Source organism: Crocuta crocuta, unplaced genomic scaffold (assembly GCF_008692635.1).
Source record: "Crocuta crocuta isolate KB4526 unplaced genomic scaffold, BGI_CrCroc_1.0 scaffold727, whole genome shotgun sequence".
NCBI lineage: Eukaryota > Metazoa > Chordata > Mammalia > Carnivora > Hyaenidae > Crocuta > Crocuta crocuta.
In genome coordinates, this window is record NW_027527964.1 from 668796 (window position 1) to 684002 (window position 15207).

At 39.7% G+C, this 15207-nt stretch overlaps 1 protein-coding gene across 6 annotated transcripts in view; it reads left to right on the forward strand.

The window, feature by feature from the left end:
• Nucleotides 1-12517, forward strand: part of ZFP1 (ZFP1 zinc finger protein) — a 40067-nt gene extending 27550 nt beyond the window's left edge. For 2 of the 6 annotated variants that reach the window (XM_077752801.1, XM_077752798.1), the window contains exons 3-4: nt 7107-7233; nt 9061-12517. In XM_077752801.1, the coding sequence (XP_077608927.1) occupies nt 7107-7233; nt 9061-10136 (1203 nt within the window). In that variant the 3' untranslated portion in view covers nt 10137-12517. Of the gene's footprint in view, nt 1-869; nt 926-5871; nt 7234-9060 lie in introns of those variants that run through there. The other 4 variants (XM_077752803.1, XM_077752800.1, XM_077752797.1 and 1 more) reach the window with 4 other exon arrangements.
• Nucleotides 12518-15207: the final 2690 nt, after the last annotated feature.

Below are 15207 nucleotides of genomic sequence, written 5' to 3' on the forward strand. Positions count from 1 at the left end.
ATACTTGTGTGATACATAGTGTGAATGTGGATTTGTCCATTCTTTGCTTTAGTTCTGTCTGGTTTTGCTTAATGTCATTTGAAGCTATGTTACTGAGCACATGCACATTTATGATCTGTCTCCCTGATGGATTTACCCTCCTATCATTTTAGAATGCTCCTCTTTATCTCTGGCAATATAAATATAGCCACATCTACCTTTTTATGATTAGTGCTTTTGTGGTGTATTTTTAAGTGGTTTCTGTAGGGATTATAGCTTATATACTTTACTAATCACCTTGAATTAATATTATATTACCTCAGTATATAGTATATTGCAGTGAATTCTTGCAGCTTTTATTTGTCTCTGTATGCCTCTATTTTACTTTTATTTTGAAAAATGTTTTTCCTGGGGATAGAATTCTAGGGTTTCTTTTTTCTGTCAGTACTTTAAAGATATCATTCTGTTTTCATCTCACTTCTGTGGTTTCTGTTAAGAAATAAGCCTTCACTTTTATTGTTGTTCCCTGAAAGAAAGGAATCTTTTTCTTTCGGTTACTTTTAAGATACTCTCTTTTTCTCTGGCACTCACCAGTTGGAGTGTGATGTGTTTAGGTATAATTGTCTTTGCATTTATTTTGCTTGGGCTTTATGAAGTTTCTTAGATTTGTGGTTGATGCCATTTACTGTACTGGGAAAATTCTCAGCTATTATATCTCAGATATTGTTTCTGTCCCATTTTTTCCTCTATTTGTGAGACTACACATTATATATTTTTTGTTTTTGCTTTCAGAATTTTAAGCAATAGTATATTAGACTTTTTGGCCATACTTCACATTTCTTATATTTTGAGTTTTCTCCCATTTTTTTCTCTCTGCTTTAGTTTGGATATCTTCTTATTGACCTGCCTTCAAGTGCACAGTTCTTCTGCTGTATCTAGTCTGCTAGTAAGTCTATACAATGCATTTTAAATTTTAGTTAAAAACTACATTTTACACGGCTGTAATGCCCACATGCTTCCCTTTTATAGATTGCAGGTTTTGGTTGAAATGGTCCCATATTTTCATGTACATTATCCATTTTTTTCTCTTAAGTAAACTCAACAACCCCAAGATCAAGAGTTACACACTCTACTGACTGAGCCAGCCAGGTGCCCCTTCTATATTCTTTTTCATATTACTTTTCAGTTAATCTGAAGTCTCGTGGACTAGCTCTAACCTATGGATTATCTCTACATATGCTTTTGACTGTTGATCTCTTGTTTATTGTTTTATTGTGCTATTTTGTTTTTTCACATGTCTAGTAATTTTTGTTTGTATGGTAGACATGTGTATGATACGGAATTTCCTCTAATGTTAAGTTTTGCCAATAATTTAATTGTCTGGCAGGACAAAACTGTTGCTCTCTACTAGTTTTCCTGGAGGCTTTCCCTACTTGCACATATTAGGAACCACCCAAAGATCTGAGGTGAATTTTTACACAGAATTTTAGAGCCCCTTCTCTATGCCTTCTTTACTTTCATTACTTTGCCCCCAGGTCTCAGTTGCTTTGGAATGTAATGTAACAACAGCACCACTTGCTGCTTCAGTTCTATTTCTCTGTGCTATTGTTTAGAAATTACCTTTAGGGAGTTTTTGCTGCATATAGAATTCAAGATTGATATATTTTTTTCTTTCAGCACTTTTATCATCATTGTTAATGTGGGGCTCCCCTCATGTTCACTGGTCTTTCAATAATTGTAGCCCTGCAATGGTTGCTACAATGGTTGCAAATTGTTTTATGTATTTGTCCAGCTTTTATTGTTTTTACTCTTAGAATTTTGAAGTGATTGCTTTTTAGTGTTGTAGTCATGAAGGACAAAGGCCTTTCTGCTTATCAGAATGTGACCTTTCGGTTCTCTCCTGAAACGTGTAGGCTTTGCTCTTTGTATCTACTCTTAACTTTTTTCTGATGATGTGTTTTTTAATTCCTGTTTGCGTGATAGTTAATAAGATATTTCTTCTCACCTTTTTTCGTTTGATTTTGTGAAATGTGAAAATGCAGAGAAATACAAATAAGAATGTATTAGGTTGAGCTATATGAAATTGCAATATTTGTATGTCACAGAAGTTGCATGTCATCAATTTCAATATGGTTCACCCTAATAACTATCAACCTATTACAGTATCCAAGTCAAGACTTAACATCTTGGCTTATTTGTTTCCATACATTACGTATATTTGAAGGTTTTAGTCTTTTGTTTTTGTTTTATTTCTTTTTGAGACAGAGAGAGACAGAGCATGAGTGGGGGAGGGGCAGAGAGAGAGAGTGAGACACAGAATCTGAAACAGGCTCCAGGCTCTGAGCTGTCAGCAGAGAACCTGATGCGGGGCTTGAACCCACAAACCCTGTGATCATGACCTGAGTCAAAGTCGGATGCTTAACCAACTGAGCCACCCAGGCGCCCCAGAAGGTTTTAGTCTTTATGTTACACAGTTCACACATGAATTCTGTCTCTTACTCTTTCTCACCATCATGGTTCGGACCTCCCTCGCAGGCTTTCACTCCTGGCATTAAGTCACTTTATTCAATGCTAAAGTTCTCTTGAGCATTAAAGATTATTTCCTCACTTTAAAGGTAGCCAATATTATGTTTTGTGTGGGTGTAGCCTCTTCTTTTTTTCATATTTTTTACACATTAAATAGAATTTGGGGGTCATGGTATTACATATTCTTGGAATTCTGTTTTTACTAATTTTTTAACAAATTATTAATGTTCCTATGCCAGCTTTTCTGCACTTTTTATTTTAAGGCTGTTACTTCACTTTGCCTCTTGTAAAAAGCTGTTTTTTTTTTAAAGACTTCTCTGAAGGTCTTAACCTTTTATTAAATGTTTATTCTAATTTATTTTATTACTGGTTTTCTTCTTCTTGGCACTTTGAGCACTTTTGTTCCTCTACTGGTCTGTCAAAATATATTTCCATTCTCTTAAAGGTTTAGCTTACTCTTTTGGTGCTCGCTTATATTTTAAACAAAATTTAAAAAGTTAATCACAATTTATATTTTCCTTCCAAACCCAGTTCTCTCTCTCTGCCACGACTCCCAGGTTTCTGGCATCCAAAAATTAGTTTCAGCTAATTATTAACACCTCCTTCTCACATCCCATATATAATTATTTTAAAAACTTACTTTGCTGATTTATTTGGTCCCTGATGCTTTTCACATCCAACTGATTCTTGCTAGGTTTAATTATTTTCTTTATGGTTCAGATCATTTTATAGCAGTAAAAATACCTAGCACTTAACGTGGCATTTACTATTCAGTAGTCATCCTTTTAGTTCAGGCTGTTAAACTGTGCCCACGAACAAGATGGCATTCTGCCTTCCTTTTATATGGCCCACAGCTAAGAGTGGTTTTTAAGTTTTTTAAATGGCTGTGAAAAATCAAAATAGTATTTCATGATGTGAAAATTATATGAATTTCACATTTCACTGTCCAGAAATCAGGCTTCTTTGGGAACACAGCCATGCCTATTTGTTTACCTGTTTCCTATGCCCGCTTGTCACGGTGAGGGGGCAGACTTGATTAGTTGTAATTGAGACTACATGTGGTCTGCAGAATCGAAAATGTTTACTACTTGGCCCTCTGTAGAAAGTTTGCCAACTCATTTTCTAGTATTTTCAGGACTTTGGAGATTGTTATTTACTGGCTTACATTGTTTCTGCTGAAAAGTCAGCTAGCAGTTTTATTGTGCCCTTTTAGGCAGTGCCTCCTTTTTCCTCTGAGATTTTTAACAGTTTTGTGATGATGTACATAATGTGATTATATTTGGTTTTTCTTGGGGTTAATGGTGTTCTTTGGTCTGATGAGAGTTGTTTTGGAAAATCCTAAAAAATCTAACATCTAGAGGGGAGAGTGGGAGGAATAAGACACTTTTAACAAAAGAAAGCAAAATGATTGCCTCGAGAGATACAAACAAAATATGCCAGGGTTTAAAACTGAGCAGGAACTCACAATATGGAAAGATCACATCTAAGTGATGGAAGATGTGATCTTACTAGAAAGATCTTTGCATAGAGAGGAAAGTCATGGGAAAGAGACTTGAATGGTGTTGTTCAAGAAAAGAAACTTGAATGGTGTTGAATGCTGAGCTAGTCATTAGTTTATTAGTTTTCAGTAGATAATGAATACCATGTCTAATCAAGGTAAACATTTAAAAAATGCATTTTCGACTTAAAATATTTTCATATTACAATGTGTTGATCAGGATGTAAGTCCTGATCCATCGTTAAGTCAAGGAGGATCTAACAGTTTGAAGAGTTGAGGAAGGGGTATTAAAAAAAACAGTCTGCTCTGGATGTCAAATACGCTAGCTACATCTCTACTCATGGCCATAGGCTTTCTACCCAGAATACCACATCCTTCCAGATGGAAACTGTATACTGTCTTGACCAAAGTCTTTGAAGTCAGTCATCCTTGACATCTGTTTTAATGCTACGGTATCAGAATTGTGTTTTACCAACAATTGTTTGATTTTTTCGTTTGTATAGAGTATGGAAAACAGAACTGTGAGAAGAAGTACAGAAAAATTTCATATTTGATGGTAGAGTCATTTCTAAATTATTGTAACTTGAGTCAAAGTAATGTGCCACAGGTCTTTCATTCCCCCTTGTTGGGCTGGCAGCCATACCAAAGTTCTTATTGTACCTATCATTTGGCCAAGTAGATATAGATAAGTAAAATTCAGGCCAAGAAATAGAAAATAGCCAAGATTTGTAAAATCTTCCTTGTGTACCTGGAATGAGTTCACATTTATTGCTTTATAATACTCAGTTGTTTTAATATACCACAAGAAATCAACCTATGATGAGCCCATTTGTTTTTCTAGCTTTGGGGTCTTAGGTAAAATGTAGCTGTGAACATTATTGATTTTTAATTTTTTATTAAAACTGAATGACAGCATTATTAGTTCCATGTGTACCATGTTATGATTAGATATTACTATATATTGCTAAATGATCACAATAAGTCTGGTAAACATCCAACACCATATATATTATAATTTTTCTTGCTTTTAAAAATAGTTTTNTCTTGGTTTCTCTTGTTGGGAGTTTGGTTGTTTCCCTACTCGTAGAGGTATTTGGGACTCTCCATCATGTGTACTTTGGCTTGTTTCTTGAGGCAGCTCTGGAAAAGAAAATGGACAACCACACAGGGAACAAAGGTACACAAACGCACAGACAAAACCAATAAACACGCAAACCCAGGCTCAGGTAAAAACAGCAACACAGCTCTCTGGCGGGGATGGGCGTGGTTTGGTGTAAGCAGGTCTTGACTCCACTGTGTCCGCTGGCTGCTCCCTGAGGCCCCGCTTTGGTGGTTGTGGGGAGAAGAATGGCGTCGCCCCAGTCCCTTCTCAACCAAGCGTTGCAAATCACTCCTTTGGGTTCGATTTCCCTGTGCTGAGGACATAGCCAAGGTGGGCTGAGTTCTATGCCCCACGCCCCGCCTCATTTCCAGGTCCCAGTCTGGAGGCTTTGTTTACACCGCCCTGCTGCCTGGGATTGAGTTAGGGGGTGGGGGAAGTGTCACAGTCTCAGATCCACCGGGGTCAAGCAGCAATACAACCTGGAATCCGAGGCCTCCGCGCACAATGTGCAACAAACGTAGCAGCGTCAGGCCCTCAGAGTCCGCGCCGCCCTATTACAATTTTTTTTTAACGTGATGACAACTTTTAAGGTCTATTCTCTTAGCAACTTTCAAATATGTAATACAGCATTGTTAATTGTGAGCACCATACTGTACGTTACATCCCCCATGTTTTATTTATTTTATAACTGGAAGTTTGTTCCTTTTGACCCCACCCCACCCCATTTTGCCCACTCCCCACCCTGGCAACCAGTCTGTTCTCTGTATGCATGAATTTGGCGGTTTTGGTTTCTGTGGGTTTTTTTGTTTTAGATTCCACGTATAGGTGAGATGATATAGTAGTTGTCTTTTTCTGACTTACTTAGCATAATGTCCTCAGGATCCATCCATGTTGTCACAAGTGGCCAGATTTTCTCTTTTATGGCTAATATTCCATTGAGTACATATGCCACGTATTCTTTATCCATTTGTCTATTATTGGACACTTAAGTTGTTTCCATATCTTGGCTATTGTAAATAATGCTGCAGTGAATGTGGGTGTGCATATATCGTTTCAAGTTAGTGTTTTTATTTTCTTTGCATAAAAACCCAGAATTGTTGGATCATGTGGTAGTTCTCTCTTTTGAGGAGCCTTCATACTGTGTTCCTTAGTGGCTGCACCCGTTTACCTTTTCCACCCACAGCGCACCAGGGTTTGCTCCAAATCCTCACCAACATTTGTGATCTCTTTTTGATAGCAGCCATTCTGACAGGTGTGAGACCGTCTCTCATTGTGATCTTGATTTGCAGTTCTCTAGTGATGTGTTGGGCATCTTCTCGGGCACCTGTTGGCCAGGTGTAGGTCTTCTTGGGGAAAATGTTCAGATATTCTGCCCATTTATTCGATTTTTTTTTCAGATGAATTGCAAATATTTTATCCCATTTAGAAGGGTTCCTTTTCATTTTGTCGGTCGTTTCCTTTCTGTGTAGATGCTTTTTGGTTTGATATAATTCCACTTGTTTATTTTTGCTTTTGCACCATTTGTATGGCTTGGATATGGAAGAGACAGCTCTACTTATGCCTGATATTTTTCCTTGCAACTGGAAGTTCATCTGCTGCCTTTAAATATGTAAAGCTTTAATTAACTCTTTAATATTGTCTGACCTGATACTACAAAAAATACCTATAGAGTATTATCTCTGTACTGATAACATTAAATGCTGTGCATTTATGTTTACATATTTATCTCCCTATACTCATTTTCAGAAGAGAAACGGTATTTTATTAATCTTAGATACCTGTTGTATATGCCAGTGTCAGAGACATATTTTATAAACATTTTATTTACAAAAATATTTTTTGGAAACATGATAAAACAGTACAGTTCGTGTCCTATGTAAATTTTCATACCGAATGACCCTTTTACGACAAGGTATGAATAAGTTTTCATATATCCTTTCTACGTTGCCAAATTCTGGTCATTTTGGAATGCAAAGCAATGCGAGTAATATGCCATTTCAGGGATCGGTTTCATTCACGGATGTGACTGTGGACTTCACTCAGGAGGAATGGGAGCAACTGGACCCCTCACAGAGGATCCTTTACATGGACGTGATGTTGGAGAATTATAGCAACTTACTCTCAGTGGGTAAGGACAGCTTTTAGTGCAGCTCCGCGTTTGCCTAGCATTTATGTCCTTTCTCTGTTACCAGAAATTCTGAGCTTCTGAATTATGCTAAGTGGTTGTGGGCTGGAGCTCTAGGTGTTAAAGCTGAGAGATAGTGGAGACTCTGAAGTTTTATGTTATTTTGGAAATTTCTGAAGTCTATGCAGTTAGAAGCTATGTTCCATTAGCACGTTCTCTGATACTATCAAACCAGATGTGATTTTCAAGTTGGAGCAACAGGAAGAGGTGTAGATAGTATAGTAAGAATTCTCAGTTTAGAACTTTCTAGGGAAGATGTCAAAAGAGGGAAGGAGCATCAAAAGCCAATCAAAGTAGTATCCTAGGGATTATGAATGGGTTGAAATATTTTAAAATAATTTTTAAGAATCAATTTTTTCAGATCCTTCAACCTTTAAAGATGGTCAATACCAGATGACCTGTATTCCTCAGATCTCAGAATCCTACCTCCAACTATCAGCCTCACTCTGCTTAACATTTTTTCTGTTTTACTTTTATATTTTTCTCTCACACTTGAACCTTGTGATTTGCCTAACCTGTCTTAAACCTTTGTGATTAGCTGCTCTTTCATTAGTATTCAGTTTGCCAGAATGGTGACTTTAGTTTAAGAGTGATGTGTTGTCCTCAACACAGATGGCAGCAGGATCGCAGAAGTCAGGAATAACCAGGAACACATGAATGAAAATAAGGGTTATTAACACTGAGATACCACCTCACGCCGNAACTTGACAGAGGAACAGGGGGGAAAAGAAGGGAGGAAATGGTGGGGGTAAGGGAGAGAGGCAAACCATGAGAGACTCTTGAATGCTGACAAAAACTGAGGACTGATGGATGTGGGGGGGAGGAGGGATGGGCATGGAGGAGGACACTTGTGGGGATGAGCACTGAGTGTTATGTGGAAACGAATTTGACAATAAACTTTTTGTAAAAAAATAAAAATAAGGGTTATTAAAGGTCTAGGTCAAGGCTGGGTAAATCTGATCCTTAAGATTCCTTCAAATAAAAGCAGCACCAGGACTGGGTTAGAGAAGAAACTGAACACATTAGAAGAAAAAAAAAATAAGGTATTTCAGTGGAATAAATGATTCTGTCCACAAGGATCTTGAACCCTTGGATTTATTTTTTCTTTGCTGCAGAATATGGGTTCAGGATCTTGTCATCCATTTGCGAAAGTTGTGCATTAGAGCTTCGATCTTTGCAGTAAGAGGATCTCTGCAGACCTTTGAGAAGGGTTGCTTTTAGGAAGGTGTGTGGCTTGGAAAAGCCGAGGAGAAAAAAACAGGGAAAGAGACTAGATGTGTAGAGAGGAAGTGCCGGTCTGACTGCAGCAATTCAGAGCCTAAGTGGCGGTTGCTAAACTCAGATCCTTCCTTCTGGGCTGCTGTTCCCTTCCCGTGTTTGTCCCCTCGTTCTCTTGGTCTGTGCTGACTGTTCCACATCCTTGAGAACACTAAGTCTTCTTCATCCCTGGGCTTGTCAGCTTTCTCACATCTTTTGTGCCCTGTTTGCTGCCCTTAGCTTTTATTTTACTTTACCTTTTAAGGTCATTCTGTAATCTGGCAATGCTACTCGAGTCCATTGTCAGCCTCCACTTCTTTTTTTGCCACAGGCTTTTTTTGTCTTTCCAAGTGTAAGAACTAGGCAAAATTTGCGTTGGAGACTTTTTAATCCTGGAAGACTGGATCCCACACTAAAGAGCCAACCCTACGACGGAACGTTGGTGGAGACTTCCCATTCTCTAGCATTTCAGGGAAGGGGCTGACAGAGCGTGTCTCATGTGCTCTTTCCTAGAGGTGTGGAAGGCTGACGACCAGATGGAGCGGGACCACAGCAATCCCGATGAGCAGGCGAGACCGTTTATCATTTTTAAGAACCAAACCCCAATTGAAGAAGGAGGTAATCTCTTTGGAAAAACATTTAATCTGAGCACAGATTTTGTTTCTTTAAGGCAAGTACCCTATAAGTACGACTTATATGAAAAAACTTTGAAATCTAATTCAGACTTACTTAATAGTAATAGAAGCTATATAAGAAAGAGAGCCGATGAGTGTAATGGATTTGGAAAAGCACTCCTCTATCTGAAGCAAGAGAAAACCCATCATGGGTTGGAATTCTCTGACTATAATAAAAGTGGGAAAGTCTTTAAAGAAGCCATTTTTAAACATCAGAAAATAAGAAATTTGGTACAGCCTTTTATTTGTAATTACTGTGACAAGGCTTTCTCCTTTAAGTCACTCCTCATCAGTCACAAGAGAATACACACTGGAGAAAAACCTTATGAATGTAACGTGTGTAAGAAAACCTTCTCCCATAAGGCAAACCTCATTAAACATCAAAGAATTCATACGGGGGAGAAACCCTTTGAATGTATTGAATGCGGCAAAGCTTTCACCCACCAGTCGAACCTCATCGTCCACCAGAGAGCACACATGGAGAAGAAGCCCTACGAGTGCAGTGACTGCGGCAAGACATTTGCCCAGAAGTTTGAACTTACTACACACCAGAGAATTCACACAGGAGAACGGCCCTACGAGTGTAATGAATGTGCAAAAACCTTCTTCAAGAAGTCCAACCTCATCATACATCAGAAAATCCACACGGGGGAGAAACGCTATGAGTGCAGTGAATGTGGAAAATCCTTTATCCAGAACTCACAGCTCATCATACACATGAGAACTCATACGGGAGAGAAACCCTATGAATGTACTGAATGCGGCAAGACCTTCAGCCAGAGGTCAACCCTGAGGCTACATCTGCGAATCCACACAGGAGAGAAACCGTACGAGTGTTCCGAGTGTGGAAAGGCCTTCAGCCGCAAGTCCCGACTCAGTGTCCATCAGAGGGTTCACATGGGGGAAAAGCCCTGAGGCGACAGCGTGTGCTGTGGAAAGACCCGAACCCTGCCAGTGGGGGGCAAACCGTGCAAAGGTACTGAAGGAATGTGGAAATTCGTGGTGGGATACAATCCATCAAATCAAAACACGTGTGACAACAGGGTCCCCTAAGAACAGCATTCTAACCCAAGTTCGATGCGCCGCCCCGCCCCAGGGTCTGTCCAGTTGTCAGTAGACGTGCTCAGTTGTAGTGCCGTGAGCTTGTTAAAGCCTCGAATGACTCAAGAATGAAATAGTCTGGGCAGTAGCATAAAGGATCTACAGACCGTACCCCAGGGGTTGAGTGGCTATGAATTATGCCCCAAAACACAAATCCTATCTTACCTCTAAATTTAACACAGTCACTGGGAGTTTGAAATTCTTGTCCTCTGAGAATTAGGACATGAATAAGATTTTCCATACTAAACCTCATGCGTCTTTCAGTACCTTTACAACCCAGTATGCATTCCAGATGAAACAGGTGTAGTGCGTAGCCTGTGTTTTCTCTTCCGGCTTGCTGCCATGTGTAAGTTGTCTGACCGTCGTTATTCAGCTGCCTCTTCAATAAACAGAAGACAATGTTGAAGGTTTTCCTTGCTTCTGGGGTTACTAGAAGCATTATTCACCTAAATCTGTAAGTGAGAGATAATTAAGAGGGGGTTTAGGGACTCAAAGACCACTGTGGGCTGTCACTCAGTGTACGCACCACAGCCGAAGAGGGTGCCCATGTCCCTAGGGCGCAGTTCCTTTGCAGTGGGGTGTTTACACACAAATGCATGTCTTTTAACATATTGTGTAACCCAGAAACTACTTGTACTTTTGTGTTTCCCTGTTTCTCTTAATATTTTATGAATTGTCTTACAAAAAAATAGGATGTGTATGTGGTTCACAGGTGTTACATTTCACACTTTAGAGAAAAAACAAACTCAGTAAATGTCTTAGTGCTTTTTCAAATGTTCATGTGCACAACCCACTTTAGACATGCATTTTTGCCACATTCTGTTTAAAGGAGGTATTTCCACTCCCTGGGTTTCACTGTCATCAGCCAAAGGCATTTCCCTTTGAAACCTGAGTAGAAGTTAAACCTTTCCTGTTAAGGTTCACCAACACTTTACAAGTTAGACTTTTCAGTGATCTCTCCATATGTTTAACAGTTAACCTTAAAAAAAAAAACTTTAATAACTCAGAGGTAAAGTATCTTACTATTGACTTTAAATTCCCAAGTTCCTCTCCCAGTCAGTCATGAATCACACACTAGAACTGTCACTGACAACTGGCCTTTTCTCTTCCTTATTTTTGAATATAGTTAATATGCTGTGACTATCCTTGAATGTGAGTGACTTTCTGAACAGATTGACAGAACATCTATATATAGTCCAGTAAGTTTTTGTCTTTCTAAAATTGTCATCTTGTCTACTATGGGCAAGGAAGCAGGGGAGAAGATTCATCTCATGCACTGCTGTTAGAAATGCAAGTTGTAACCGTCTCTTAACATTAGAAATAGACCTAGCCTTCAGGGACGCCTGGGTGGCTCAGTTGGTTAAGCATCGACTCTTGGTTTCAGCTCAGGTCATGATCTCATGCTTCTTGAATTCAAGCCTTGCATTGGGCTCCACGCTGACAGCACGGAGCCTGCTTGGGATTCTCCCTCCCCTTCTCTCAGCCCCTCCCCCGCTTGTGCTCGCTCTCTCAGTAAACAAACATTAAAAATATACATACTTTTCAGACCAGGAGTCTCACTGAAGAATCCCTAAGAAAAAATAAAGTGCCAGTACACAAGATTAGAGGTTTATCAATGTATATTGTAATTTTTGATAAGGACAAAAGAAAATGTGAATGACCATCACTAAGAATGATTGAATAAATACACTGCAGTAAAAATATACCATGGCCGGGTGGTGTGCCATGGAAAAGAATGTGTAGGAGCAAAGCCTCCAAGTCAGATGAGGGAGGGAGGGAGGAGTTTGTGTGTGTACACCACGTTTTTAAAATAAAGATCTAAAAACCTTACATGTGTTTATATTTGTATTTTTATTAATGTATGGACTGGGAGAATAGAATTCTCCTGTATCAAAAATATAATTACCATTAAGTCCGCTGGAAATTTTTTCATGTATTCCTTGGTCCCTAAATTAACACTTCTACTAAAATGACACCCTAAGTCATAATGCAGTTAAGGAACTAACAGTTACCAGCACAAGGTAGGTTCCCTTCCTCTCTAAAACAACAGCTGTCTGCTCTTCTCTAGCTTTCATAAGCATAGGATGTATGAGCCTGTGTTCTCTATGAAAACACATATTTGACATTCATTGTTCACATAATGAAACCTTTCACACACACACACAAATAGTAAAGACGGGCCCCTGCGTGGCTCAGTCCTTTAAGCCTCCAGCTTCAGCTGAGGTCACCATCTCATGGCCCATGAGTTCAAACCCGTATTGGGCTCTGTGCTGACAGCTCAGAACTGAAGCCTGTTTCAGATCCTGTCTCTCTCTCTCTCTCTCTCTCTCTCTCTCTGTCCCTCCCCCACTCGCACTTGCTCTCTCCTTTCAAAAATAAACATTAAAAATTAAAAAAAAAAAAAGAGACCAAGATGTAGGAGGTCCTCTCACGCTGGGAAGGATGTGTTTGAGAGGAGTGGGAGGCCCGTGGGACTGGCCTCAGATCACTTTGCTCAGGACAACTGCTGCTACGTGTTGAAAATAAAGTGAGGTTTTGTTTGTGATCAGGAGCAGCCTAAGGACAGGTAAGGACTAGCTGTGGTTAGCTGGTTCAGCTGTACTTGGTACAGCAGCAGCCTGAAGAGTGGGCACAGGCTGGCCAGGCCTGGGCAAGGAAGGGGCAGCTGACAGGGGCCCTGCCGTGACAGACTGGTATTGATGGAACAGGCCATCTGGAGGAGTGGGTGATCGATAGCAGGTGGAAAAATTTGACCTCAAACCGCTCAAGCTGCTGAGAATGCTCACTATGGCTCTCCTGTAGCCTCAGGAGGTCAAATGCTAATCAAATAAATATTAGCAACAATAGCTGCCACCAGACCAGTAGTAGTAGTAGTAGTAGTAGTAGTAGTACTAGTAGTACTAACAGTACTGCTATTAGTGCTGATGCTCAGTAGGTATTGCTTATTCTGCTCTTGGCAACATACTAATTGCTTTAGTATGCTTTGGCTCATTTAATAGTCAAGTAACATGAGACAGGTTTATTATTATGTATAAAGGAAGAAACAAGTTGAGAGAGGTAAGGAATCTGCTCAAAGTCCATGAAGTGGTACAATACTAACTCTAAGAATAATATGAAAAGTTAGGTTACATATTTTAATCTAGAGCAACCACCATAAAAAAAAATCCTGAGAAGAGGTATATCTAAAATGCCAGTAGATAAAACAAAGCTAAAAATATTTTTAACCCAAAGAAGGAGGAAGAAGAGAAAGCGAGAAAACAGAATTGAAAAGTAAAATGGTAGACCTGAAGTTCAACCATATTACTAAAAGACAGATATTGTCTAATGGTTAATAAACAAGACCAAACTACATGCTCAGTAAGAGTCATGTTTTTACTATAAAGGATGGGAAGTGGATGGGAAAACATTACCTGTAACCACTAAACAGAAGGTTGAAGTAGCACTGTTTCTATCAGACAAAGTAGACTTCAAGACAGAATTGCTAAAGGGTAATAATGATAAAGGGGTTGATTTAGGACAACAAAGATGTATGTGCCTAGTAACAGGGCTTCAAAATGGAGAAAGTGGGGCACCTGGGTGGCTCAGTCACTTAAGCTTCAGACTTTGATTTCAGCTGAGGTCCTAATCTTGAGGTTTGTGGGTTCGAGCCCCCTGACAGCAGGGGTCCTGCTTGGGATCTTCTCTCCCCCCACCACCCCTTTCCTGCTCTCATGTGTTCTCTCTCAAAATAAGTAAACTTTAAAGAAAAAATGGAGAAAGTAAATCTTGACATTTAAAGGAAGACAAGACAGGGGCACTTGAGTGGCTCAGTCGGTTAAGCGTCCGACTTCATCTCAGGTCATGATCTCAGGGTTCATGCGTTCAAGCCCCACGTCGGGCTCTGTGCTGACAGCTATCTCAGAGCCTGGAGCCTGCTTCAGATTCTGTATCTCCCTCTCTCTCTGACCCTCCCCTGCTCATGTTCTCTGTCTCAAAAATAAACTAACTATAAAAAATTTTAAAGAAAAATCACAAGCACAGTTGAAGATTTCAACACCTCTCAGCAACTGATAGAACTCAACAAAAATTCAATAAAGATATAGAAAATATGAATAAGCATCACCTTGGTCTAATTGATTTTGATGGAACACTTTACCAACAGCTACACAATATACATTCTTTTCAAGTGCATGTAGCATATTTACTAAAATAGACATATGCTTGGCCATACAAGTCTTAGTGCGTTTAAAAGGACTAAAATCATACAATGTGGGGGTGCCTGCGTGGCTCAGTCAGTTAAGCGTCCGGCTTCAGCTCAGGTCATGATCTCATGGTTTTTGAGTTGGAGCCCTGCGTTGGGCTCTGTGCTGACAGCTCAGAGCCTGGAGCCTGCTTCGGATTCTGTGTGTGTCTCTCTCTCTGCCCCTCCCTTGCTTGTGCTCTGTCTCTCTCTCAAAAATAAACATTAAAAAAAAATCATGGTGTGTTCTCTGACCACAAGAAAATTAAATAAAAACTGGTAACGAGGTAAATATAGCATAAGCACCTGACGACTGGTTTTTTGTTGTTGTAACACAAGTGCCTGACTTAAGCTTTTCATTGCTGAGGCATCCACTTGAAAGACAGCTTTTTCATTTTTTTTAAGTTTGTTTTGAGAGAGGGAGCACACTCATACATACACACAGAGGGGGGTGGAGGGCAGAGGGAGAGAATCCTAAGCAGGTTCTGTGCCATCAGTCCTAGCCTTAAAGCCCAATGTGGGGCTCGAACCCATGAACTCAGATCATGACCTGAGCCAAAAATCAAGAGTCAGACACAACTGACAAAAATCAGATGCACAACTGACAGAGCTACCCAGGTGTCCCAACATAGCTATTTCAAGTGAACACATTGCCAGCACAACAAA